General features: G+C 43.5%; 1 protein-coding gene and 1 long non-coding RNA gene across 13 annotated transcripts in view; one reads left to right on the top strand and one right to left on the bottom strand.

Moving 5' to 3' along the window:
• The window catches only part of KCNU1 (potassium calcium-activated channel subfamily U member 1), a 77,328-nt gene extending 60,683 nt beyond the window's left edge, over positions 1-16,645 (bottom strand). Inside the window, exons 1-2 of one of the 9 annotated variants that reach the window (XM_021374786.1) lie at positions 16,411-16,644; positions 14,206-14,536 (exon numbers count right to left, since the gene is read on the bottom strand). In XM_021374786.1, coding sequence (XP_021230461.1) covers positions 14,206-14,211 — 6 coding nt within the window. In that variant the 5' untranslated portion in view covers positions 14,212-14,536; positions 16,411-16,644. Of the gene's footprint in view, positions 1-9,169; positions 9,226-9,954; positions 10,109-14,205; positions 14,537-15,795; positions 15,885-16,410 lie in introns of those variants that run through there. The other 8 variants (XM_021374790.1, XM_021374789.1, XM_021374791.1 and 5 more) reach the window with 8 other exon arrangements.
• Positions 15,989-26,208, top strand: part of LOC110387065 — an 85,564-nt gene continuing 75,344 nt past the window's right edge. For all 4 annotated transcript variants that reach the window (XR_002432385.1, XR_002432384.1, XR_002432387.1 and 1 more), the window contains exon 1: positions 15,989-16,103. This is a non-coding gene — a long non-coding RNA (uncharacterized LOC110387065). The remainder of the gene's footprint in view (positions 16,104-26,208) is intronic.

Genomic DNA, 26,208 nt, shown 5'->3' with positions numbered 1-26,208 from the left:
TTCTATAGACTGCCAATAATTTACCAGTGGATGACTGAATAGACCGAATAACAATTTAAAAATCAGGTTCTGTTTTTTCCAACAAGTTTTTAACAAACCAATGCTACTTCCAGCACACAGCAGCAAATTCTCTCACCTGGGTACTGATGGGTTCTGCCACAACACTGAGCAGCTGAGAAATTCAGTCCCACGTCCTTCAGCACAGCATCACCCTGTGCACGCAGGAAGCTCCCCAGCAAACTGGGACCCCCTTCCCAATTCAAGAAGGCTGCACACACACTACAGACAAAGAAAGTGACCATTTCAACACCAGTTACAGCACTTGGCTCACAATTTAGATGTAGTGGATAGCCAAGTGGGAGCTGGGACGTGCAGCTGGGTCTGAAGCTCCATTTTATCACACTAAGGGCAGTACCATCCTTCCACCCTCATCTCAGAACTCCAGCCAAGGTAACAGTGGCTCACATGCACTAAGCTGCTCATGGCACTTAACTAGCTGTTTCTTCTTTGCCTTCCCCTTTCACACTGAGGTTTTAAACACTGAAAAATGAAGAGTGAAAAAATTTCCTCAGTCAGCAATTTGCAATCTATTACGGCAATTAATCAAAGACATACTTTGTCAACTTCCCCTTGTTCTCTTATGCTTTATGATCGTGTTGTTATTTCATCAACACAATAAAAAGGGATTAATCTTCATTGCTGGGAAAATTGCTTTCAGGGCGCAGGGTAGCAGCCTTAGCTATGCTACTGATCCTGTGGTCCAAATCAATCCCTGAGAGCAGAATTAATTATTTTTAACCGGGATGCATTCATTAAGCCCTAGTGAGAGCATTTTAGTTTTGCACATTATGATAATACAAATCCATCATTCAGGGCAGTATACTCATACAGCCACTGCAGGTTCAGCAAGCAAGATATTGGGGTGACTTGTCACTGAACAAACTTGTTGGGGCGACTGCACATAACGATGTGTACATCTACAAAAATATCAGCAACAAAAGGAGTACAACAGTGTACTGAAAAGAGGATCTACAGTGATGACACTTACTAATTTACTACAAAGCAGAAGCCATCATTTAGTCTCCACCACAAGGTCTAACATGGCAAATCATAATCTAGAGGCTATGAAGCAGGAGTTTCACAGCGCAGTGCAGCATACTTGGGTGTTTTGACACCTGTAATCAACACTGGCCATGCAACATTGTCATGAAGCTTTCAACATTTAGGAATCTAACTGGGAGAGGACGTGCATGGTGCCTGTACAGCCACACAGACCATCCTGAACTATCGGAATTGTTCCCCTGTTCCCCAGAGGTCTCCCACAGAGTCATCAATTCAGGTTCAGTTTGTCACACTTGGGGCTGTCGGCCCCAGACAGCTTCCTGTTAATTATACCCAAGGACTAATGAAGTCATCTCCCAGTCTTGCCTGGGCCAACCGAGCGTAGGAACCCACTCTCCAGTAATTTAACAGGGCATCATTTTTTGACATCCATAACAATATCACAGCATCTCATTTCAATGTCCGAAGTTGTTTTTTTTTTTCCCCCTTAATTGTTACTGAGGTTTTTCCCTCCCCCCAACAGGATTGTCCAGACATGAGTGCTGTAGATGTCAGAAGTATTTGCAGGTCAGTTGCAACACCCTAAATCTTAACGCTGACAGTGGCACTGAGTTCATGTTCTTCTCTTTTCTTGTTACTCAACACTTCGGCCTTATCGTTGGCTCACTGCCCACAAAATATTGATTAACCACAGAAACTCCTTCGCCAGCACTGTAAAAACCAGCCATAGATTTACATTCTGGAAAGAAGTTCTGACAGGGCCAATAACAACCTTAACACCTTGTAGGCTCTTGTTACCAAGTAGACAGAGTGCTCATTTTACCAGCTCAGTAAATAATTGGTTTCAGCTTCACATTCACGTAGTTAAAAGGATTTCTAACAAGATTCATACAGGGAAAAAAAAACACACAGAAACAGTACCAGCCTCAGGTACGTCTACAAATACACAGAGGTCTTATGCATGGTTCAGACCAGAGCACATCTGGAGCTGCTCAGTGGATCGGGCCCTCTGCTGCTCAGAAGCAGCATCTACAGCAGTGCCCCCCAACTCAACTCCCCACATGCACAAGGGTTTTCTGCAGGGAATATGAAGGGGGGAAAAAAAAGAAAATCACACTTTGGTTTTGGCTTCTGGAAAACTTTGTTTTGTAAGAGCAGAACTCAGATATAGCTCCTGTTCTCCACTACCTAGAGGATGAATGGGTCATTTTCCAGGTCTTTATTTCAGCTGCAATCCATCCTATGCTTCAACACAGCACAAGCCTCACAAAGGCACTCCTGTGCCATAGCCTTCCCAGCTCTGATTACAGCTCCTAATGAATACCTCCTCCAGCGGCCATTAGAGGGAAAAAATCCTTTTCTCTACCAGCGTGCTTCTTGCTCCTAAGACTTTCTTTAAAAGCCTCCTTACAGAATATGCATTGATGATTTATCAGCTTAATACCTGCCCCAGCAGCACGCAACCGCTGCTTGCTACAATCTGGAGTTCATGCACTGCTAGAGCTTCAGTTGCTACAGTTTGTTTCCCAGATTAGAATGCAGAGCTGAGCTACTTTTTACACTCTTGCTGATGATGAGGACGGCTTCCATTTAATGCTTTTGTAACTATAGAAATCTCAACTTCTACAACTCCTGTAAACCTTTCTAACAGCTCATGAAATAGGAAAACCATGCCTTGAGCTACAACGCCTCTGCATTAAAGTGATCATAACAGATTAGTGATGACAAATCCAAAGTAATTGATTTTTTCATTTCTCCCTCCTCCAACAAGCTTAAACTAATAATGATAATTATGTGAAAGTATTTCCATCAGGATGTTTGTACATTTCTGGCAGTAAAATCAATTGTTCCAAGGACAAGTTTTATCGCAGGAATTAATCACTGCTCTCTTCAGTTACTGTATCGCACAATTATCAATGATATTCATGATGTGAAGTATGCAGGGGGGTATCTTAATTGCAAAACAAGGCCATACGGTAACTACACCATGCCTTAGGAGAGCAAGTGAATGAGAAAACAGTCCTGAGGATACAGCATCGAGACATGCATGCTCTGCCAAGCCAAGAGCTCTGGGAAGCTGCTGCAGGTGCTTCTTGACACAGCACTGGAACTGCACTCTTTCATTCTTCACAGCATTGTGCTTGTACTGTTGGAAGATAACCTGACCAAAAACCATTTGAGAAACGTTACTGATCTTTCCAAAGCCAGACTTAACCCATACTCTTCTAAGGAGTTAAGGATGATTATCATACTCAGTAAGTATATTGGCAGCTGGGTACACTGCCAAGGGTAAGCAAGCCTTGTCCACCTGCTGTACAGCTCCCCACTGCTGCTCTCAGCACAGGGTCAGGAGGTCCCTCTGCTGTTTGGATGACAACATTCACAGAACATGGAGGGTTGTCACCACTTAGCTCTGGGCAGGGATGCCTCGTTAGAAGCATTCAGGCATCGCTAACACAAATGGGAACCTCCACTGACAGTCCTCTTCAAATAACACTCACATCCTCACAGAGCTTAAAGAGCTATAGCATATTCAGATCAGCTGTTAAAATTCAAACATGACTCACCTGATCTTTTTGCCTATGAATAACGAGCAGTCTATTAGTGCCAGAAAGAAGTCACATAAGCAGCTAATAGCTTGTAGCCTGAGAAAAGGTGAGGGTTAGAGTGAGACGAGGTCTCACCTCCTGACAAACAAGTCATCAAACCAGGTTATTCTTCCTGCTGGAGCAGGTGCCCTATTTTACTACACTCTACTAGTCTTTGTTGATCAAGTGTTGTCAGCATCCTACAAATAGCCAGTTTGCTTAATTATTAGGCATTTCCTACAAAAATAATTGCCCTCATCATCACCCCAGGTGGAAGGAAATGAATACAACATCAAGGTAGTTTTATTTTTTTTTTAATAGGGCATTCTGTCAATGCTGCCCAAACAGACAAGCAGCACTGCTTTATCTCCTCACCAGAACATCACTCACACAAACTCAAACATCCTGCTAACCAGGCAACCAGCCCAAGCAGAACAGTGCTAGCACAGATACCACAACAAAGCCTCTATTGAGGCTTTTCTGTAGAAAAGGACATTCATAAATATCTGCTTCAAATTCCTAGCTACTAAGAATTGTAATTTCTCAGTTGATTTATAGCTACAAGGAATCTTGATCTTTAACTTCTAATTAATTTTCTTAGTGGTGACTCTAACATGCGTGTTTGGTAAGAATAACAGACTTGCACTGCTTTTATACTGTGCCATGAGATAAGTCATTTATCACGTGTTCCTAATCACATCACTTCCAGCATCCAGTAATTAATCTCCTGTAACCCTTATTTCATTCTGAACTCCTGAGTAGATCCCAAGGGATACTCATTGCTAGCATATCTGCCAGAGGATTGCATTCCCCCCCTTCTTTCCAATGCTTGCTCAGCTATGACAACAAGCAACACTCTTCACCTTGAGATCTGAGACCCAAAGGTGTCCTGCAATGACTGCTGCTGTAGAGCACATAGGGAAGTCAACTGCAAGCTTCCACTGCACTGTGCTGTTACACAAGCTGTCAATCAAGAGCTGACACACAGTGTGGCTGGAGATGGAAAAAGTCTTGTTACACTCAATGTGCAGCCCATTAGAGAAGCCTAGATGACAAAAGCCAGAATCTGGCCCAGAAAACACAGTGTTGCTAACAGCCTGGTCAGTCAGGCCATTTGCTGTAAAGTGGAACTGAACTGTAAATTGGTAAGTCAAGCAAGAACTTGAGTCGCATCCTAAGTTGAGATACCCTGTTGCACATCTTCTTTTAAATGCTAGGGGAAAGACTGCACAGCAGACATTGATGTCCCACATCTGACTTCCTCCCTAGACTCATGCAAGCCTCAGAAGAGAAATTTGATCAGGACTTGCTGTCACGGTAGCTGCTTTAACAGGAACATTAGTGCCTCCTGGGGTAAAAGGGAAACACAATGGCTCTAAGAACATCCCAACCCATGTAACTTTCACTGCACCTCGACATCAGGCAGCAACAGGATACCAGGAGGCAGCACAGGGCTATGCAGAACACCTCCTCTGGAAGGAACAAAGGGCCTTTCTTTGCCTAGCACTGGGGCTTTCCACCAGTTCTCACAACACGCAGATATAGCTGTAATTAAGCCAAATTGCAAATTTCCCCTTTTAAGTGATACTAATTTCCTATTGTGTACACTGCCTTGGTTAGGTCACCATGCCTCATTAGAGGCAGCATCTCAGGTGCCCAGCTACCAGGGGTTCTGGGCCTGGGAAACCTTTCCCACAGAGACGCTCTTTAATAACAGTTATTTAAATAATGCTTTGGGGACCAAAGAAAATTATGTATTTTAAACACCTAAAGTATTATTAGTAGTAAGCAATAGAAGCAATTGTGCTGGAATAGAAAAACATTTCCTAAAAGGATCTGTGCCAGCCTTAATTACACTCCCACTGTATTTCATCTTCATGCTCCCCACACTGAGAGGGAGGGGTGGGTGGGAGATAATTGGAACAAGGTGAAAATGAGTGCTCATTAAATTGCAGACTACACAAGTACTCATTCCATGTGAGAGGGCCGTAAATATGACTTTTAATGAAGTTATGACATGCTTGCCAATAAAAGTCATTTACTTCACAGTATTACAGTTAATTATACACAGCTGGAGCCATTTATTGCCCATCCCTTGTTAAGCTTGCCTGGGCTCATTAACCCTTTCACAGCTCTGTGCCTGTAACACCTCCCACACAAGAAGTACACAAGAATTTTTATGCAGACATTGGTATTTCACAAGTTTCTCTACAAATTCTCCCTTTGAAACCAAACTGTTTGCTCTGTTAGGCCAAGTGCAAGTCCGTAGGAATCCACAACAGAAACATCAAGGTACAAATACTGAACAAACAGGAATGAACAAATACAGAAGCACCAGAAGGAACAGCAGAAGAACGTGAAAGCAATAGGTGAGGAAAACATCTAGATCAAAGTCATGAGGACTGTAGTATGTCTACAAGTAACCTTGTAAAAAATAAAATAGATAACAAAATATTTTCTACAGCGCACTGGTTTTCAAACAGGTGGCTCACAGTAGTCTCTCCTAGCCATAAAGCTATGGTTTGGTATCAGATCACATCAGCCAGAAGTTCTATTTCCCCCCACCAGAAGCTTCATCTTGCTCCATGCTCCAGAAATGGACCTTCCCAGAGATGAATGCACAGCTCTTCAGCTCATCCTTTCACTGTCCCTTACATACCTGCTGGCACTCAGTCCTTTTGACAAGACACTAATGCAGCCAGCACTTTGTCATGGATGCACAGCACCACGAGAGGGTCAGGCTTTAGAACAGCACAGCAGCACAGACTTCAAAATCCCCTTCAAGTCTCATTTGCCTCTCCACATTCAGAAGAAAATGTGCTGGTTAAGCCATCAGCTCTGCATTGTAGTCCCTGCAAGCACAGTACCTTTTTTCCCCCAAAAAGGAATCCTCATTTGGATACAAACATCAGTTTTCAGTTCCTATAATGCTGCTTCAAAATTTGCAAGTAAAATGAGTTACCCCTTGCTTTTCTAATTAAAGAATCACATCAAGCAGTTCAAACTTAATTCAGTGACAGGTTTCAGAGCCTGATCAATGGCACGTCACTGGTGATCACTTAGACTGTGATAGACAAAGGTTATGGAGTTTGTCCCAGGATTCCTGCTGCAGAAGTAGCAGTGCAATCTTACCCACAGACAAGATGGAATAAGTGTTTTATGCTCCTGCTTTTACAAGAGCTCAAGCTATAGTTCCACAGGACTGTAAATTCAGTTTAGGATGCCTAATACTACATTAGGTTAAGAGACAAAGTGCTGAACTAGGACAATGCAAGTCTGCTCACGTAAATTAACTGAAAAAATGTTGAAGGGGGTAACTTCATGCCTACAGATCAGAAATTGCTTGATCAGGAACATTCCTAACACAGCTGGCACCAAGCTAGCAAACCAAGACAAATGCCACACTAAGCATTCTGGCTAATTTTGCAGGAACATGCTTGCAAGCTTGTCTTACCTGCATCAAATTGGTAGCACTACAAAGTGATCCAATAACACAGGTGCAGTATTACTGAAAAGAGAATCTTAACCTGACATTATTGGACACTCACTGTTGCACAGTAGAATTTTAAGAGCCCGAGGCTAAAGCATACAAAGTTTACTAAGTGCCAAGTTATCTGGAGGCTGATTTCTCAGGTAACAATAGATAGGCTTGCTCAAACCAACCACTACCACAGACCAAGGTGACCAAACTTACTTCCCATAGTTTGAATGGCAACATCACCAGACAAGGTAAAACACTGAGGTGAGGGAAGGGACAGAGCTAGCACCAGGTTCTGTTATGCTGTTGGCAAGCACCTTTTGGCCCATTTCTTTTTAGGATCTGTTCCAAGTATAAATGCTTCCCAACTCATATTGCATATACACATTATAATGCTAAGAGCTCCTCAACTTCTACTGTTCAAAACAACACAGCTCACTCTACAGCTTAAAGCATGAGCACTTATGCTGACTAAGCATAACTCTGACTCCCCCCTCACACACTAAATTTGGTTACATAAATTAAATGCAGGAATTAACACGCGTTGCTGGGCAGATGTAGAAACCCTGTAGTTCAGAACCCTCAAAGCTGACAGCAATCTGGCTTGGAGTTACCCAGGGATTTGTTTTCCTTTGTCAGAAGACTTTCCAGCACAAGAACTTTTAGAATGGCATTGAAAAGCTTTAAACTACTCCACAAGCTTCAGAGTAAAGCAGCACTCCCTTACCACTGCTCCTAATTAACTTCTAACCTGCTGGCTGCTGGGTTCTTCCCTCTATTCCTTTCTTTTAAACTGCTAACGAAGGCTACAAAATGCAATCCTTGATTTTACTGGTTTGGCACTGTTAATTACAGATCCTCTGCAGTTCACAAGGACTCTTTAGTTACTCAGTTATATACCTCCCACTCCTTCCCTGTTGTTTGAGTCCTGTTTGCAAGTTGTTAGGCAAATGGCACATCATGAGTCAGGACGTTAGAATCTTATTACACACTTCCTCTTCTACTATAACTCTAATATTCCACGCTAGTCTTTGTTGGCTATAGGATATCAGCAGATAATACTATGATGCAAATAACATCATTGTTCCTAGCTCTGAATGCACAGTAGAGTGCACTTCCTTGTGAAGTAGGGATTTGATGCTGGAGTACTGTCATGATCAATGCATTATAAATCCCTCAGAATGTGTTAATGGACAAGCACATACAGTAACATCATTATACATACTGTGCAATAAATCCTTCCCCATCAAAAGGAAGAAGTGCAACTGTTACAAGGCTAAACTTTATTCATCCGGGTCAGAAAAAGGTCACATCTAACCAATCATGATCATCATTTTGGCTTCTCCATACCTAGAATACCTCATCAAGTGGGAGCTGGCAACACAGGAGATAGTTAATCCAGCAGATATAAGCATACAAAATGGCAGCAGCAGCAGGCTGCAAGACACCTACCCTTAACCTGCTGGCAGAACACTGAAACCCAGGACCAGCGTTATTTTCAATATGGGCTTTACTCAGTTGAGAAAAAAAGAAAGAAAGGGGAAAAAAAGAAACTCTCCACCCAGCATGCTACACAATCTCAGCATTGTATCATAATTTGCTCCAATTTGCTAATGAAGACTAATTATCCAAATAATTCAGCACGACTATCTGCTCTGACCACTGCAAATCATCCCGCTGTTCCTCAAAATCCTGTTTGTTCCCTCTGCCTTCTCCTATTTTAAGCCCCTGGCTGTTCCAAGTGCCTTTTATTTAAAGCAAAATTGGATACCTGCTGTGTAAGTTTCTGCAGGGAGTCCTTTAATATAGATTGCTGCAATTTTCTCCAGGAATATACTAATAATTACAATGACTAGGAACTTGCACTTTGTTATCTAAGAGAAAGTATGAAACAACAAAGAAAAGTTATTTGCTAAAGGACACATAGAAAACAAAAATATTCAGACCTACTGATGAGAAAATAAGGTCGTCTTAAGTATTGATAGGCTTAAGAAGAACCAAGAGAAGAAAAGAGAGCAGAGGCAGACGATGAACCGCTCACCAAACCCGAGGTAACATCTCTTCCTCGTCTTGCACAAGATCAATCAGGCTATAAGCCTAGAGAACAAAGGAAAACAGAATGCAACTCGTTTGGGGCACAGGCCAAGCACAAGGGCTGGGGAAAGCACGAGGGAGGAGGCAGGGAGAAATGCTTCGTAGTGCCCTGCAGTAACAACTCCCCAATACTCTTATGCCCACAAAGCATCTGTGATGTACAATTGCTTAACGCCTCCTAAAAAGCAAAGTTACTCCCAGCTTACACTGTTATTTGGTAACCGGCTACCTAAAAAGTCTTGAAGCCCCACTGGGCAATAATTACATGTTTGAGTCAGAGCAGTTTGTGCAAAATGGGTCTTTAGGAGAACTTAACTGTATCTCCACAGTAAATCCATGCTCTAATAACTTTAGTTTTGATAACGCCTCTATACTTCCATGGAAAAAAAGAAACCACAACATCAAGACAGGCTTAGTGAAACAAACTTTTAAGAATAATGTAAATCACTCAGACTGCCTGGGGCTGCATTAGCCAACTGAGTGAGCTCAAATTAAAACCCTCTTTCCCTGTTTCTAACAGATTATCCACGCTAATATCAAAGTGGTTCAAGAACCATTGTTAACCACATTACCAGTGTTGGTTCAAGTTTCTTCCTGCTCCAAGCTTTTATGAAGTAACCATTGAAATATCACAAAGCAGCAAGACTATTACTGCTCCACAATGAAAGCAAGCAGAGAACTAAGAGCAATAACACACATAACAACAAGAAAACCACCAACAAAGTATAGTACCTGAGAATAGCCAGGGAAACAGCATCCAGCAAACCAGAACAATATGCCAGGCCCAAGAGCAGTAGGGTACAGCTTAGCCAATTCCCCAAAGAAACAACTGGGAGCTATGGGGCCTGAGTTTTATGGAAGTCCTGGAGGAACAGGGAGCAGGTGTGTGGGTAGAAGCCTCAAGTGAGGCTCATCAGGGCAATTAAAGGGGCAAATGAAGTCCACTGGTTCACTTAGCCCCAGGTGAGGCTCATTAGTTCTCTGGCTCACTCAGGAGCCTGAGATGTGACACAAGACTTCTCCTATTTGAAATATACCAAACGTTTTTTCCTTTATGGAATAGCAGGCCATCACAAGTAAGGTATTTCCATCAAAACTTCAGTCAACAGTAGAGAAAATTTGAGAGGCCCTTTAAGTTGCAATTCTTTCTTCAGTTCTTGTCCTTTAAATATGAACCCTTACTTTGTAAGTCCATGAAATAATTGCCTCAGCTAAGCAAAAACTGTAAGTTTTAATTCTCCTCCTGACAAGAGCTGCATTTGCATTTCAGCATCTTTCTTTGCTATAGAGAAGGTGTTCCAGGGATAGAGAATGCATGTTCTCAGCTTTTTCCGTTCCCCATCCGCTCGCAGACTTTTTGAGCTTCTCTTTAAGCATTCTTTTCACATATTCTCCAATGCTGCTGAAGATTGGATGTTAGTGGCAAAGGCCTATCTTCTTATTACCGATGGCAGGTGGAAAATTAGGGTAAGTTAACTGTGTCACGCTGTAGCTGAGCAGAGAACAAAAGGAGGAAAAAGAGGAGAAATCTACATCAGGAAGCCTTTAGTCAGTTTGTGCGGGTGAATGTGGGCAGGTAATGTAATGGGAAAGCAAATATGCTGCTAAAAGAAGATTTAAGAAGTTCCTTTTTCAACAAGGGGTGACAGACTCATAACGCTAACTCACTGCGAAGAGCAACTCAATGGATATTTCCAAAGAAGGTACCCGCAGTCCCTCTTCTCATAAAAGAGGCAGGACTCCTAACTTGCTTTCTCATGTATTCTATGAGCTCTCCCATTTAATTTTTTTTATTATCATGGTAATAGTTCTATCATTCTCTGGTTTTACTCACAGCTTTTCACTTAATGCTTTTTTTTTTTTTTTTAATCCCATATCTATATCCATAAAGAATAAAAGCAGCAGAGCTGTGAGTTAGTTCCCAAGGTTTCTCATTTTAATTACTACCTTTAGGAACTGCAGAATGATATTCACCATGCAATGTGTCACGTGCCAGCACTTAAACCATCTCCCTTCAGATAGCTGTTCAAGCAGCACTTCAGATTCGAAAACACAGTAATGAGTCTAGTTAGATAAGCTGGGCTGGCTGGTGACCAGAGGTGTGCATTTCCAGCTAAAACAAAGACCAGACACTCAGATAAAGTCTTCTTGGAGGCTGTGCAGCTTCTGGTTATCCTTTTATCCTTAAGTGCTGAAACAAGGGGACTCGATTCTTAGCATCACAGTCACTGTGTGACTTCCATGCATCTTTCCCCTGTCACAGCTGTACCAAGGCATCACAAAGGCTTACCCTGCTGCAATCTGCCACGTGGAAAGCAGACAGGTTGGGAGCCCCATTTGGGGAACATGGAAGAAATGGGACCATCCATTGCTAATGTGGCCTGTTAGTAGCCTACAAGGAGGCAAAAGGGATGTATGACTCCAGGAGATAACACCATGCAGATCGAGATGAGCAAGAGCACACAACTCTGTCACAGGTAAGCACAGCTCTAAGCCTGTCCCCAAGTCCAGATTTGATTTCACTGCTTCAATAGATTCACTCTGATAGACATCATTTGTACCCTTCTGTAACACGGGGGAAAAAAGGATAATTTTTAAAACCTTAAATGTACTTTTAGATAAAACAATATTTCTGAATATTTATACAGTAAGGATGAGTACTTAAGGAACAAAATTATTAAGATCTGCAGTGAGTTGTCCTGACTACTGTGGAAGCCTTTGGGGCCACGAGAAGGAAAAGAAAAAGAGGATTTTGAGGTTACTGAGAATCTCATTTGTTTGATTCTGAATTCCGCTGCAGATCGCATTAGATTTGATGTGGTTCTTAATCCTTCTTCAGAGGAGTTCAGGGAGGGATTTTCAAACAGGTGTTTTGGAAGTAGAAGAGGCAAAAGCAGATTACAAGAAAAGATCTGATCCAAAGCGCGTCCAAGTGCGGATAGCCAGAGGAGCAAAGACCGAAACAGGCCCCAGTCACAGCTGTCAAAGTTAAATGTTAAGAACGCTGTGTTTTAATTTGGCACGCAGCAGGCTTCTCAGCCACGGAGCAGAAGAGTGTGCAGGGAACTTACAAGGATTAGCATCTGCTGTGCCTTGGCTCTGCCCGCTAGAAAACGGGATGCAGGAAGGGTGGACAAAGAGAAGCACTCTGGTGCTGTATTTCCAAATCTCCTTTATTTTCTAGTTTACAGCAATATTTCTAAAGGCTCTTTCAATTGACAGTGTTGGCTTTAGAGATGTGGACCTCACGCTCAGATGCACAGAGCTGTCACTTACACTATTGGAAAGCTAAGCTGACAGGATGGCTGTGAAGGCATTTTAGGAATCTCTGGAAGTTTTCTCACTTTTCTTGACGAAATAAGATTCCCAAATCCAGGACACGCATCCCAATCCTGCAAGCGGATTTAAACAAAATAGTGGATGTGTATGTTATGTCCCACAAGAGCCTGTGGGACAGGATCAGGGCCTACATCTACACTATAGAACAAGATGTCCTCCATCATTCGGGGTGGAAGACTTTGGGTGTTCTGCCTACAGGCTCCAGCTGAACATTACTGAGATGCTGCATTAGTGTAACTGAAATTGGAAGCGCTGGTTTCAGAGACAGACCCGGATGAGATGCTAACGTGCTTTGAAGACAACAGCATCTAACACCTCAGAGCATCACTGTGTTGGAGGGACGTCAAGTGAACAATACAGAGATGTGGGTGTATGCATCTAGCTCATTTTCATCACAGTGGTAACACTCAGACTTGGAAATTAATTGCAGACTGTTGCTGAGTACAGAGCACTAGTGTAAATGTGTTCCCTGCATTGAATACGTAGAAATGATAATAATTAAGACTAGAGACTTGGTAACAGCTCTCATTTAATAGTACAGTTGCCTGCGAGTGTTTCCATTGTTAACAGACTGCCAGAGCTTTCTACTTTTAATTATAGAGAATATGATGCCAGCAGAAAGGTGCTGGATTGACAGTCTAGAAATGAAATCCTCTGCTTCTCTACCAGCAAACCCCAGACACAGCTACCTGAATACAATACATCCTTGGATATTTTGGAATAAGTTTTGTAGGGCCAAGCTCCAAACTTACCTAGGGCTGTTTGTGGACTTAAAGCACTGTTTGAAAAGAAGACACAAGGCTGTATGACACAAGGTAGGAGAGTTCTGCACTGTGGACTAGGCTTTAGGAAACCTTCACTCAAAAGAGCCAACCTTGACTTTACTCTTAGCATTGCCTTCTGTTCCAGGGATGCGTAACTAATGATGTTTAATTAATTTGGCAGAGAAGAATCATTCGCTGGTTGCTCTGATTTCAGCTATTGGTACCATCACATTTGTTTATACTGAGAGCTGAAAGTACAACAGTTCCCCAGATTTTCCTCGGATTAAGGATAAGAGCCAAGCGGAGAAAAAACCAAACACCAGAAACACCAAGAAAATAACATAGGCCACAAAAGACAAGGATGTAGAGAGGTGCAGTGATCCAAAAGAACTTCTAAAGCAATTACTATAAGCCTATTTCAAAGTCACCCTGTGGAATAGAAATAGTTTTTGTGTAAATCCGTACCCTCCTAGTTACAGAGGACTAAAAGAAAGTTTATACCAGTCCCTCTTTCTTCCTACCTCAGAGGAATAGCAAAGGAGCAAAACCATCCTTATTCCACGCTATCTTTGCCATTGTAGCCATACCTGCAAAGTGCTGTAAACAAGCAGATGAATTCTGACACAACAGGTCCCAGGCTGAACCCAGAAGCCATTACAGCTTCACTAATTTCCCAGCAAACGATCAGCCAATGGTGATAGCAGCTGTGATAAGAGGATTCTTGTTTACAACATCCCAGATAGCCTGCTTTTGTTTTAACAGCACCTTTTTCATTTCCAGTCCAGGAGTCTGTCACAGCCAGGAGCCATAAATTACTGCCACAGCGTGCTCCTCACCACCCACAGCCTTTCCATAGCAATATATGAACCATAAATCTTACCGACATCCTTTTCCACGACTCTTTTAATACTCTCCTCTTTCTCTCCTCGCTTCCTCCTTCCCTCTTCTTCCTCTCCTTGCTGTGACGAAGTGCAGTAGATCCAACAATAATTAAGAAAATAAAAATAATCCGTTTCAGACGCAGAGTCCTGCTTCCTCCCTAAGTGCTTTGCAAAAACTTCAGGCCTGCTGAAGGCTTTAGCGATGGCAATAAGCTCCCGTTAACATCACACCAGTAACAGGTTCGGTCCTAGCAACTCGTGGAATCCAGTTCACCACCAGTTTTCCAGGAATCACTTAGTGCTCCGGGTAAATGGCAGCAACACGTTTTTCTGATAGAAAAGGTACGACATTAATTTTTTGGAATAACTGTATGTCATCGAAGCAAACTTGGTTGGAGGCCCCTAGAGATCCGTTACCGGCTTCAAGCACACTAAGTCACAGAGACGTACGCGCACAAAAGATTGTAAGGATTAATTTCATTGCGTTTAGAATGAATAGATTCTCTCCAAACCAGCAGCAAGAAATTGCTTAAATGATTTATATAATAATTTCTCCCCCAATCTTCCCGTTGGCTCATTGGACAATCTGACAATACCACAGATATATGCTTCTATTATGTCCTATTTCATTATTTATTTTGCTTTTGTTCTGTTACATGTATTCTATTTAGAGAATAGCACCTCTGCCAACTGCAGTTTAATTGGTATCTACGGCCTGGTCTGCATTTACATTTTACTAGAATAATAATGTTGGTGAGGGGTATGATTTTTTTATATAAAAGAATGATGCCGCTATGAACTCTTTGGTGGATGCAATTAGGTTAGCATAAAAGTGATTTATATCGGTTTAGCTCTTCCCCTGCTCTATAGTAATAGCTATCTAATTATAAAGTATGTTTATACTGACACAATCGTATCCACAATCCCGCTATCCTCTTTTATTCTTCATTTGTCTTAATGTAAATTCCGTGGAAGGAAAACGACACGCACACCCACCCACAAGCAAGATCATCAAAGTCCTGAAAACCCATTTGGTCAAATCCATCACAAGATAATTCTGCCTCTGGGGCTTTAATCTCTAAAGAGCAAGATCGGTTTGTGGTGATCATAACTGTTTGATTTGCATTACGGCTGCAGTAAAAGACTCCCGTAGTGCATAAAGAAACCACAGTTTTTTGGAACTTCCTTGAGGAAAACGGGATCAATAGCACCACGAGGAGCTAAACTGCTGTTAGTGAAAAATGCATGCTATTTTAATTTAACCCCTTAGGGTCTGCATGCAGCAAACGCAGTGAAATTCTGAAGTCAGGCCGTACTGATAGAGCTCCTAGGGCGCAATTCTGGATCTCCTGCCACGACCAGAGCTCTGAGCAGCATCTGTAAGGGCTGCCCCAAAGCACGAGCTGCACAGGGAGAGCCCAGCTGGGAGCAAGGCCTGAAGCATGGAAGGAAGGGGGGACAGGGCTGGGGCAGCCGGTAGAACACCACGGCAGCGGGGTAAGGGGCGGCTTGCCCCTGTGCTGACCGCGAGGAGCCGAGGCCCAGTGCGGTCGTTATCAGCCCCACCTGTAGCTCGTTATCGGTCTCACCTGTTTCAGGCAGCAAGGAGAAGCGCTGAATGCCTGGAGCCGGGGGGGGGCCGTCACGAGCACCCAGCTCCAAGCCCGTGAGCTCGGGCAGCTCCGGGGCCCCACAGAGGGGACGGGGCCGCACCGCCCTCCAGGCTCAGCCCCGCTCCCCGCACCTGAGCCACCCATTCCCGCCCCACACAGCTGCGCTCGCGCCGCAGGTGCGACCGTTAATGACCGTTAATTAGGGCCGTTAAAGACCGTTAACTGCCGGCGGCGGTCAGTAGCGCGTGGTGCTGGGGGAGTTCGCGGCGTGCTGCGCTCTGCAGGTAAGCGGCCTTGGTTTGAAAGCGCGTTTACGCGCGTGTCTTTTTTAAAGTGAATTTGTTGCGTGCGGTCCGGGGGGTGTTTGCGGGACGTTGGATTTCGCGTCGGGGAAACTTGGCGCGCCGGGCGGTGCGGGTGTGCGCAGAGCCCCGAGGAGGCGGGGATGGCGTTGGTGGTTACTCGCGCTGTGGTGCGAGCGGTGAAGGGGGAAGAGGGGGTGGGGGGTTCCGAGCGGAGCGGCTGCGATAAATACAAGAAGGCAATTCTGGGGGGAAGAAACTGCTGTTAACGTAAAAAAAATAAACTTACGCACACACCGCACGCGCAAAAAGCTCCTATAGCGCAACAACGCTCTGGTAGATAGCATCGGTTGGGGCCGTTGTTTTCTCCGTTTGGCTTTGAGCGCTTCCAGGACCCTCAGAGGGGCGGGGCGGGCGGCTCCGCGCTGGTAACGCGGCTCTGCGCGGCTCGGTGCTGCCGGTAGGGGGCGCTGTTCCGCTGCTCGCGGGCTCCGAGTGCAGCGTGCAGCGAGCGCCGCGTGCTCGGCCCCGCCGCGTGCTGCTCCGTGCTGCTCCGCGCGGCCGCGCTTCGTGCAGCGCCGTTCCCTCGCGCTAAGTCAGCGGGGTTGCAACGGCCGAATGCGCTCGCTTTGCTGCCGTATCCCCCGCATGCGGCTTTATTTGGATGAGCTTGCTGGGGTGTTGCTTGCGTAGAAGCGACCAGCGTGGTTTATTGTCTTGGGATGGCTGTTTTAGTAACTTGTGCTGGATGGAGTCTGCATTCAGTGCTGGGCTGTTAGATTGGATCCTGCCCTGTGTGCTCTGATAATCTTATTTGTTTTGATCTGATTAAGTTCCTTAGTATCGTTCAAGATTAAAAACCGTGACTGAGGGAATATTTGCATGGGGCATAAGCCGTGTTTTAGGCCTCTGTATGAGATAGCTTATAACAATAACATGCTGATAGGATATTAAAGCATTAAGAATGAAAAAGGTGAGCTGTATAGATGAAGTGCTGTGGTAACTTTTCATGTACCAGAATAAAGATCAAAATAAAGGGATTCTAGTAAAAGTTACTCCAATTGCCCTTGAGCCATACACCGTGATCTAATTCTAAGATCATAAAGGAAAAATCCTCCTTGAGGCATGCCCACAGTAGGGAATGGAGAGAGAAGGAATCCTACTGCTGTTGGTAGGCTAGTGGCTGAGGATGGGAGCAGAGCTGCAGCTGATCTTCCTGGGGCAGCGAGTGGGAAGAGGGAAGACTGTTCACTGTCATTGCTGGCCATCCCGCTGTCTGTTATCCCATCCCAGATATGCTGGCTTATCCCCTGGGCAGTCCCTGTTAGCTCCTGTGTTCGGCAGGGGGGAAATCCTGCTGGCATCTGGCTGAAAGCGAATGGCAGGGAGACAGGGAGTGAGGCCCTTCCCAGATGCCAATAGGATAGCAAATCAATATCCTTCTCGTTCAGAGAGCAGAATGAGCGGAGTTTAAAGTGAAACTAATGGGAGGACCAGGAAAGAAAAGCCTCAACTGCCGTTGCTATGACAAATAATGACAAAAAATGACTGAAGCGTTTTAATGATACTGTTGCAATAAAAAATATCCTGTGGGTTGCTTGGATATAATTGGGCTGGGCTATTGGTGCTCTGTGGGGCTGTGAGCAAGTGCTTTGTGGGATGCACAAACAGTGTGAGTGCTGGGTGATGCACGGAGGGGGTAATAAAGCTGTTATGGAAAGGTCCTGGATTGAATTCCTCTGGGAGCTTTTCTTTTTTTTCCCCCTTTATTTCTTTTTTTAACAAAAATTCCTGCTAGGTGGAGGACAGGCATTTCTGAAAATGATTTCTGTGGTTATGAACGTGTTTTCTTTTCTTCCCATTCATCCCAATGAGTTTGAGGTGTAGTCAATGTGGAGCCTTTCTCTTAATGTCTAATCTATTTCCAGACTCTAATCTGAAATTTGTGGCATTGTGAGCATGTAAAAGCGTTGAGTTTTGTTTTGCTTCCTGAGGGGCATTTGGAGATGGGTTACTTATGGCTTCTTGAAACAATACTTGCACGCAATAAATAGAAAGGCAGCTAACTACCATCATCTGATTCCCCACCTGGAAATACATCTCCCCTGTTTTGCTTTCCCTCCCACCCCATTTTCAGGAACTCATAGCTTTGAAATAGCTCCTCAAAAAGTTAAGCTTCTGTATGCCACTGTGTGTGTGTGCTGCAACCTGTGGATTAGAAGGATGCAGAAAGAGCTTAATTGTGGGTGTGGTGCTTTAGCTGTTGTGAGGTTGGCTTGTTTGTTAGGTAATAGGCACAACTGGTTCACTGCAAATCACCTACACAATGTAAAACCAAAGCAGCATAGCAGATTTATTTTTTATTCATGAGTGTACAAGCAATGGCCAGAACAGGAATGTGAAGGAAGTGAAGCAAAGCTAAGGGTGCCAGAGTGTGTGCATGGAAAACTGCAGGTGTCCAAGACTGCTGTGTGTGGGAACTACAGCCTAAAAGGAAAAAGGGATCGTTTAAAAAGTTCCTTAGTTATTGGTATTCTTTCACTGTGTGTTGTACCTCCCTTGTGTTTTGGGGCTGCTCATCTGCTAATCTTTACGACCCCGTGGTGCTGATAGCGGTGTCAGTACAGCTCAACTCTGTAGTCTGGTGAGTACAAAGATTGTCAGCAGAGATTGGCCCAAATCAAATCCCTGTTTGTAAGATCTCAGACGAGATATCAGCCCGAAGTCAGAACTCACTGCTGATGCTTATTACGGTGCAAAACACCTGAGACCTTAGGAAAGTTGAAATCCTGTATGGAGCGCTGATTGGGTGTTGTTTGAATAGTTGCCCTGTTGAGATTTTCTGTAATAAGACGGGACGAACTTGCACGTAAAATTTCCAAGAAGGATTTAGATTTGCTTTTGCAGAGCTTTGGAATGAAATTGCTTTGACCACCATAGCTTTATTTAAATTCCTTCCGCTGGTCACCTTTGTAAACTGCTTCTCATTGGACAGTGTTTCTGGAATAGAAAACAAGCTGTCTACAGACCCTGGAATGGGATGGGCTGTTTGTGCTTTTTAGAGTAGGCAGTTCTGGGTGACAAAGGCATTAATGGTGAATTTCTTGGTGTATTCAACAGAAAATCATCCCACGTGGTTCTGGAATTTTTCTCTTCTTCAGCTCTTCCAAACAGATTGCAGAAAAGGCTGCAGGTGCCTCACGTTAGCATGCAAGGTTTTTGGCGCGGTGCAAACACCAGTAGCTAATAGTTCTGTCTGTGTTTTCAAAGACTGTGCTCTTTGAGAAACACATTGAATGAGTTAGTACCATTTTCAATGCAAAAATAATCCTGTAATATAGGAAGTATATAACTTTTAATACTTGTGCTTCTCCCATTGGCCTGTAATGACCGCAGACTGTCAGAGTGCAATAATTCCAGTGAGGAGTGACTTCACAGCAATAATAGTATATGCGAAGGCATCAAACATTCATGACTGTACCTGAGGCTTTTTAGTCCATAAACCTTCTTTGGACTCAAGTAATAGAGTTATCAAAAAGATAGAGCATAGAGCAACTGTTCATCATGAATGTGCTGTATTCATAGACTTTCCTGAAACGTAGTGTATGGAGTACACTGGTGTAATTTGGTCTAGTGTATAATAGAATAACCAATACCCAGCAGACCTACGCTTTTTTTAGTCTTTCTTTTGTTGTGCTTTAACCCAGCTAAATGCCATATTGCTGCCTGCTCGCTCTGACCCTCAAGTTGAGAGAGACAGCAGCAGAGGGACAGATTTTGATGTAGCTGACACCAAATGCTGGTTAGAATGACAGAATATCCTGAGTTGGAAGGGACCCATAAGGATCATCGAGTCCAACTCCTGGCCCTGCGCAGGGCCACCCAAAAATTGGACTGAATGACTGAGAGCATTGTCCAGTAGTGAATCTGATGTGACTGGTGATCCTGGCTCTGTGCAGTCCATACACATGTACGTTTCCTGCTAGGGACAATTGGGTAGAACTATAATGGTAGTCATCTCAATATATTCTTGGGAAGAGTACTGGATCCATTTGAAGGAGACAAGTCTTAAGTCTTGACGCTGCAGAAAAACAAAGAAAAAAAGCTATTTGTGTGCTTAGCATTCAGTTAATATCAAGGGCTTTCTCGCAAGTGTATGAAGTGCAATGTGCCCCTAGGATTTAGCTGTATTCAGAGTCTGGCTCTGAAATCTTTGCAGCCATAGTGTGTTAAGCTTCTCACATCCGAAGAGTGACATGTGGTTTGAAAGCATTTGGGTTAACAGGTGCTGCTCAAAGCCTCGTTTCACTGCTAGGGAACTGGAAGCCTGGCTGTTTCCATGTCACTTGCAGAGCAGCCTCTTGTTGCATGTGTATTTCTACGTGTCAGTTGTGTTGCTGCCTGTGGATTGCATTAAATATTTCACCCTATGCCTGTCTAAACTTCTGAGCGTTACAGCTGTAGACTGTGCATGTAAATAATTTATGAAAAGCATTGTATGGATTTTGTCTTACCCTTTTAGCATCTGCCTTTTCATCTCTGAATGTTACTTGTGTATTACACGGCTGTGATAAATTAGCTATTTAGTGAATTGGTTATGGTGGGTTTTCAGGAGGAAGCTGAAGTAGCTGTTACTCACGTAAATATGCAAAACTTTGCTGGTAACAAACTAGAAAAAAGGCTAATTAGTGTAATTACTGTCATTATGATTCTAATTTAACTGCATGGACTTGCACTGCAGCAACATCAGAGCTGTCACATTTGCAAACTGCATAATTATATGTATTAAGTTCTGTCTCTGTTGCATCCAATATATAAAATGTGACGTTGCCTTAAATTGCTCCAAAAAAAAGAAGTCAAAAATGTCATTAAAGGTCTGCCTTGATTTTCATGATTTTTTTCTAATTACCAGTGAAAGGTGAAACAAAAAGCTTTTCTAAATAAATCTTCTATGAATTTTGAGTGTATTTTTAAATAGGTGCTGAGCTGAAAGTAAATCGGAATGTACATGTACGTATTTACGTATTCATGTCTGCGTTTATAAATCCTCCTGCCTCGTACTTACTGCTAGCTCAGATCTTCACTCGAGTGTCAAATCCTGTACGACTGAAAGTTTCATAGTGAGAGTTTTTCAGCCTGGCTGTTAGGGAGCAGCTTTTCCCAAGTAGGGGTGTGAGTACTGCCCTGCTGCCAGGACGTGACATCTTCTGTGGAGGTTGTGGCATATAGAATAATGTCAACTTATTTCTTACACTTGAAGCTGAGAAGTATGTTCCACGGTGCCTGTACCTGTGCTGAGGTTCATTAACTAATGATGTGTTTACGAAACCAGATGCAAAGTCTACAGGAGCCCAGGGGATGCCATGAAGAACTCTGGATTTTCTATTTTCCTACTTGACCATGTATATATGTGTGTTTGTGTGTCTATATATATAGATAGATATTCCAAAACTGCAAGAATGAAGTGTCTTTTCAGCAGTTGGTGCTTGAAGCTGTTGAGCTTTGTTCATCTTCCAAATAAGTAACTTCCTAAACTGATCGGTCTTGAAGAGTCATCTAATGGCTGTGGATAACCTGAGAGCTTTTTTTTTTTAATCTGAACTGAATTACTTCAGCCACCCACACAACGCTGCCTCGCAGACCGTCAGCATGCTGAGATGATGATTCAGTGCCTTTAATGATCAGGATATTAAGTGTAATGGTGGTGTTAAATAACGCATTTTGTTGCCAAGGGTTTAGTTTTGCAAAGCTTGGAAAGTCTTGCTGAAGACTTCCTAGAACTGGTGCTGCTGTTACTGTGTGGCAGAGCCCGTCTCGGTGTGACAGCGGGGTTCAGTTGCCTTTCTAATGTGCAGCGCTTAGATGAGGGCTCCAAGGAAAGCAGGCACGAAGTTCTCCCACCTCAGCCCAAAACCGGCTGCAGACCACAGCACCGGTTTGTTTCTCAGGCAGCATTCGACCTTCAGTGCTGCACGTGTTTCAGAAGATGGGCCTGTACTTATCATCAAAGTGGGGAAAAGTGGGTGCAGAGATGGTGCCACTTTAGAGCTTGTCTTCTGTTCCTGCGTGATGCGCTTGTTCAGCTAATAACACAGACAGAACTTAGCACAGGACCTCAAAGCAAAATCCTTCCGAGCTTTGAAGCTGTTAAGAGACTTGAACCCGTGATTATAGCTCTCGTAGAATGCAAAGATGAATAAGAACAAATACAAGTTTTGATGTGATCCACATCCAGTTTTGATTTTGAGTTCTCTAACTTGACTTAATTCCTTGAGATCCTGAGATGTTGCACGCCCCTTCCGAGCCCCCAGCCCTCTTTCCAGACTGAGCGAGTGCATCCTCTGAGACTTCCTCACTTAATATGTATTTATGCTTCTGGAGCACTCTTGACAGTTTGTTTTCTCCCCCCTTCTACATAAAAAATGAGTTGCTTTTGTACTGTTCAGCACTGTTATGAATATTTATCCAGAGGGTTTATTTTTGTTATTCTGAATCTGCCTGTATCCTTTGTAAGAAGAAAAATGGGAAATAATTAATCTCTTTGTTAATCTTGATATTTGCATGGAACAAGTGAAACAAGCTCTTGAAACCACTTGCTTCACTCTTTAGATGTATTTACTCTGCAGTTCAGAGGGAAACTTGAGGGCTTATTTATTTATTTTTATCATTTAGGATTCAATATACGCAGTGGGAGGCGAATTTTCCCGGTCCTCAGTGGGTTGTATCTGGTTCACTGCAGTGGTTGGCAGAAGATTTCAAAAAGTAACTGTAGGAGAGGAGTGGGAAGTTAGCAAATCTGAGCAGGCAGCTCATGTAATAAACATGCGGTTCACTGCTCCGTGTGCAGCTCACATCTCCAAGCAGAGGGAGCACGCGGTGCTTCAGCTGCAGCCTGCTGCTCAGGGCCTGCACAGCGCTGGTGGCAGAAGGGACTTGGGCACTCAAGTCTTGTTGAAGATGGTCTTTTTTGTTTTATGCCAGCGTGTCCTTCTCTTTGCTGCCTTAATAAGGAGACATGTGTTGCGAGGTGAGGGCCCCTAATTCCCTGGAGATTCATCTGTGGTGGCTGAAGCCTGTGGTCAACACGGATGCCTGGGTATGCGGGGTTAAATCTCAGAGTAAACTTCAGTTTTCTGAATTTTGGCTTCCTGGTACCAAGATCAGATAATGCTGCTGGCCCAGATCTCGTGCACATCACCAGTTGTGACACTTCCTACACGCCTTGTGAAAATGTCCCAGTGCCATCCTCTGCTTGAGGTGTGCAGGGGAGGGCAGCTGTGTTCTGTGCACTGCTGTCCTCCTTTGGGAAGGAAGGTCTGTGGCTGTAGCTTCATACATGGAACCACAGCCTCTTTGGATCTCAGTCCTGCAGTTAGAACCTCTTCTTTGTGCCTGTACTGTGGATCAGGTGTATGAAAGCGACTGTATCTCTCAGGTTGTATACAGCTGCTACATGCTTGGCTTTCACTGATGTGAAGGTAAAACCGGAATTTCTTCAGCCTTGTGCAGCGTTCCATAATTCATTGCTCAGCGATGCAGGTGGAATATGGGGGAAAATACATCTTGTCCTGTAGGTCAGGATACATTGAGTTGTTGAATACAGATACACTCATTTCACTTGCATCGCTCCATGTGAAAGTAGCGTAGCAGCCCCGTCTAGAGTAAGATCCAGTTGTCTAGAATAAAACTGCATGTGTTACAGTTGTAATAAATCTATCTTCATTTTCCTTGAAATTCTTGTCAGATAACTGCAGTAGCAGTCTGATTCTGAGTGGTGACCCCAAACCAGGCATTGCAGCTTGCTTTCCTGATGACTTTCATTGTTGCTGTTGATTACTTATTTACACTGGCCTTCAGCAGGATAGAAGGGAAAGGATCTGTACTCCATGTACATCAGTAAGCTCCATATAGCCATGAAAACAAAACATTTTTTTCCTTGTGTTGGTCAGGAGTTTGTTACTGGTGAGGTTAATAAAGGATGGTGAGTTCCTGCAAATTGAGTATAATTTTTTAAGCATTAGGAGCCTCCTTCCCTCAGCAAGAGGTTACCAAGGGCTGTAACAGTAATATCAGTTCACAGATGATAACAGTAACTGCCAGGACACAGAGCTACTCTGTCTTCTTTACTAGCCAGTAACGTGTCCTTTCCCAGCCTTCATACCTCCTCCTTCAGAAAATGGCATTAAAAGAGGATTAGGAGAGGAACCAAAGTGATATTGGAATATTGATAGGGAAGAGTTGGGTGGATGGGAAAGTGATGTTTGTTTTGTTCAGAGCATCAGCGTTCTGTTCTGCCTCGCTGTCAGCCTTTTTGACAGCCATTCCCCTTCTCTCTGCTCTGCTCTGCTGTGAATGCTCTGTGCAAACCAGGAATGATACCTGGGCCTGAGAAAGCGTTGTGTGCTGGTTCTTCATCAAATACGATGTCTTGATATGCTGGTTGTCTTTAGGCTGGTGATGCTCTTAACTGAAAGCTAATTTCTTGAAGGAATTCCAAGACAGTGTAATGCCTCCAAGGAGGAGATGAGCAAAACAGTCAACTCATCATGTGAAGTCTTTTTATGTTTTATTTATCCTGGAAAGCTACTTTTCAAACAAACTCACTTTTTTTTTTCAGTGTTCAGATGCATTAAAAGCATTTGCAAGTGTTTCCTTTGCATTCTGCTGCAGCAGTCTGCCTTGTAGAGACAGACTATTTCAGATCCATTCTCAGAGGTTCTCAATGCATACTGCATAATCCAAAATCCCCTGATGAGAGAAGTCGCAGTTGGAGAGCATGTAAACTATAATATCTGTCTAGGAGAAAGTGGTAGGAGTACACTGCTGCTGACCTATATCTCATGGTTTGTTATAATTGCTTTCTACTACTAGATTAACATGCCACGTAGCAGCAAGGCAGATGTTAACTTCTGCAGGGTACAGAAAGTATTTTAATGTGTCCTATGACCCGGACAAGGTTTGTACCACCTTATAACAAATACTGTCAGTTGTTCTACTGGGAAATCTCACCTAGTCTTCAGTGAACAGTAAAGGTCTTGTTGCCTTCAGCTGAGTCCAGCAGAAGAGTGGCACGGTGGAGTGATGGGTTCAGTCTTTCTGTGCTGGGTGACTCCTAGCAGGCAGCAACACAGCTGAACTTGCTTTACAGTGCAGTGTGATTGGTAGGCACAGTAACAATTGTTTTTTAAGATACATCCTTTACATTAAAATTGGCAAACCAAAGTCAGCTCTGGTGTTTGACTTCAAAAGGCTTGAAATAAGGATGGGCTTGGCCCTCCATCTGCAAAGTAAATTAGAGCAATATTGAATCTTTGTTGGAAATAGTAACCCTGCTTTGAAGGCTCCTGTTTATGAAAGGCGCTTTGAAGGTATTCATTCTCTCTGAAATGAATTCGTGCTATTCAATGTGCCACTCAGAATAAGATATAATAGCAGTCAGTCATGATTGCTGTCATCTATCAACAGTTCATTACATAGCAGTTAGAGATACAGCATTTGTGAAAAACATTACTGTGTACACCTTGAAAAGAAAAAGCCAGCAGCTTCATGTATAAAGATACTTAAGCCTGTTTCTCTGCAAGACTGGGTGACACTTGGAAGGTTTTTCATCAAGTGATGCTGCTGATACACTGAACAGGCAACAAAGTGGTGGAAAATGGTGCCACTCCAAGGAACCACTTTGCCCTGGTTGAAGATGAGTCCAATTCTGGACCACCTTTTCCCTCACATGGTGATTTTCTGCTGTATGTAGTGACTCATAGCAGTACAGGGTAGATGTGAGACGTGCATGAAACAGTTTCACTTCGATTCTCCCACTGCTCAGATGCAACTGATATTCCTAGAGTAATTTTCCTTAGGGGCTCATCTCTTCAGCATGTCTGTCAAATTATTGGTATGCTTCTTCTGCTGTTGTCTCAGGAGTGCAGCCAAATTCACTCTGAGTAGATAGGGAGTTGGAAGCTGCCCATTGGTGTCTGGGATTTACTTACAGAGGAAACTGGATTCTTTCTGTTGATAAAATGACTTCTGGTGGTCTGAGAGTTTGTGTGGACAGGGGAACCAAAAGCAGAACAAATGGTTGAGTAAG

This window comes from Numida meleagris, chromosome 21 (genome assembly GCF_002078875.1).
Source record: "Numida meleagris isolate 19003 breed g44 Domestic line chromosome 21, NumMel1.0, whole genome shotgun sequence".
Lineage (NCBI taxonomy): Eukaryota > Metazoa > Chordata > Aves > Galliformes > Numididae > Numida > Numida meleagris.
The sequence above is the reverse complement of the archived record's forward strand: the minus strand, read 5'-3'. Positions and strand labels throughout refer to the sequence as shown.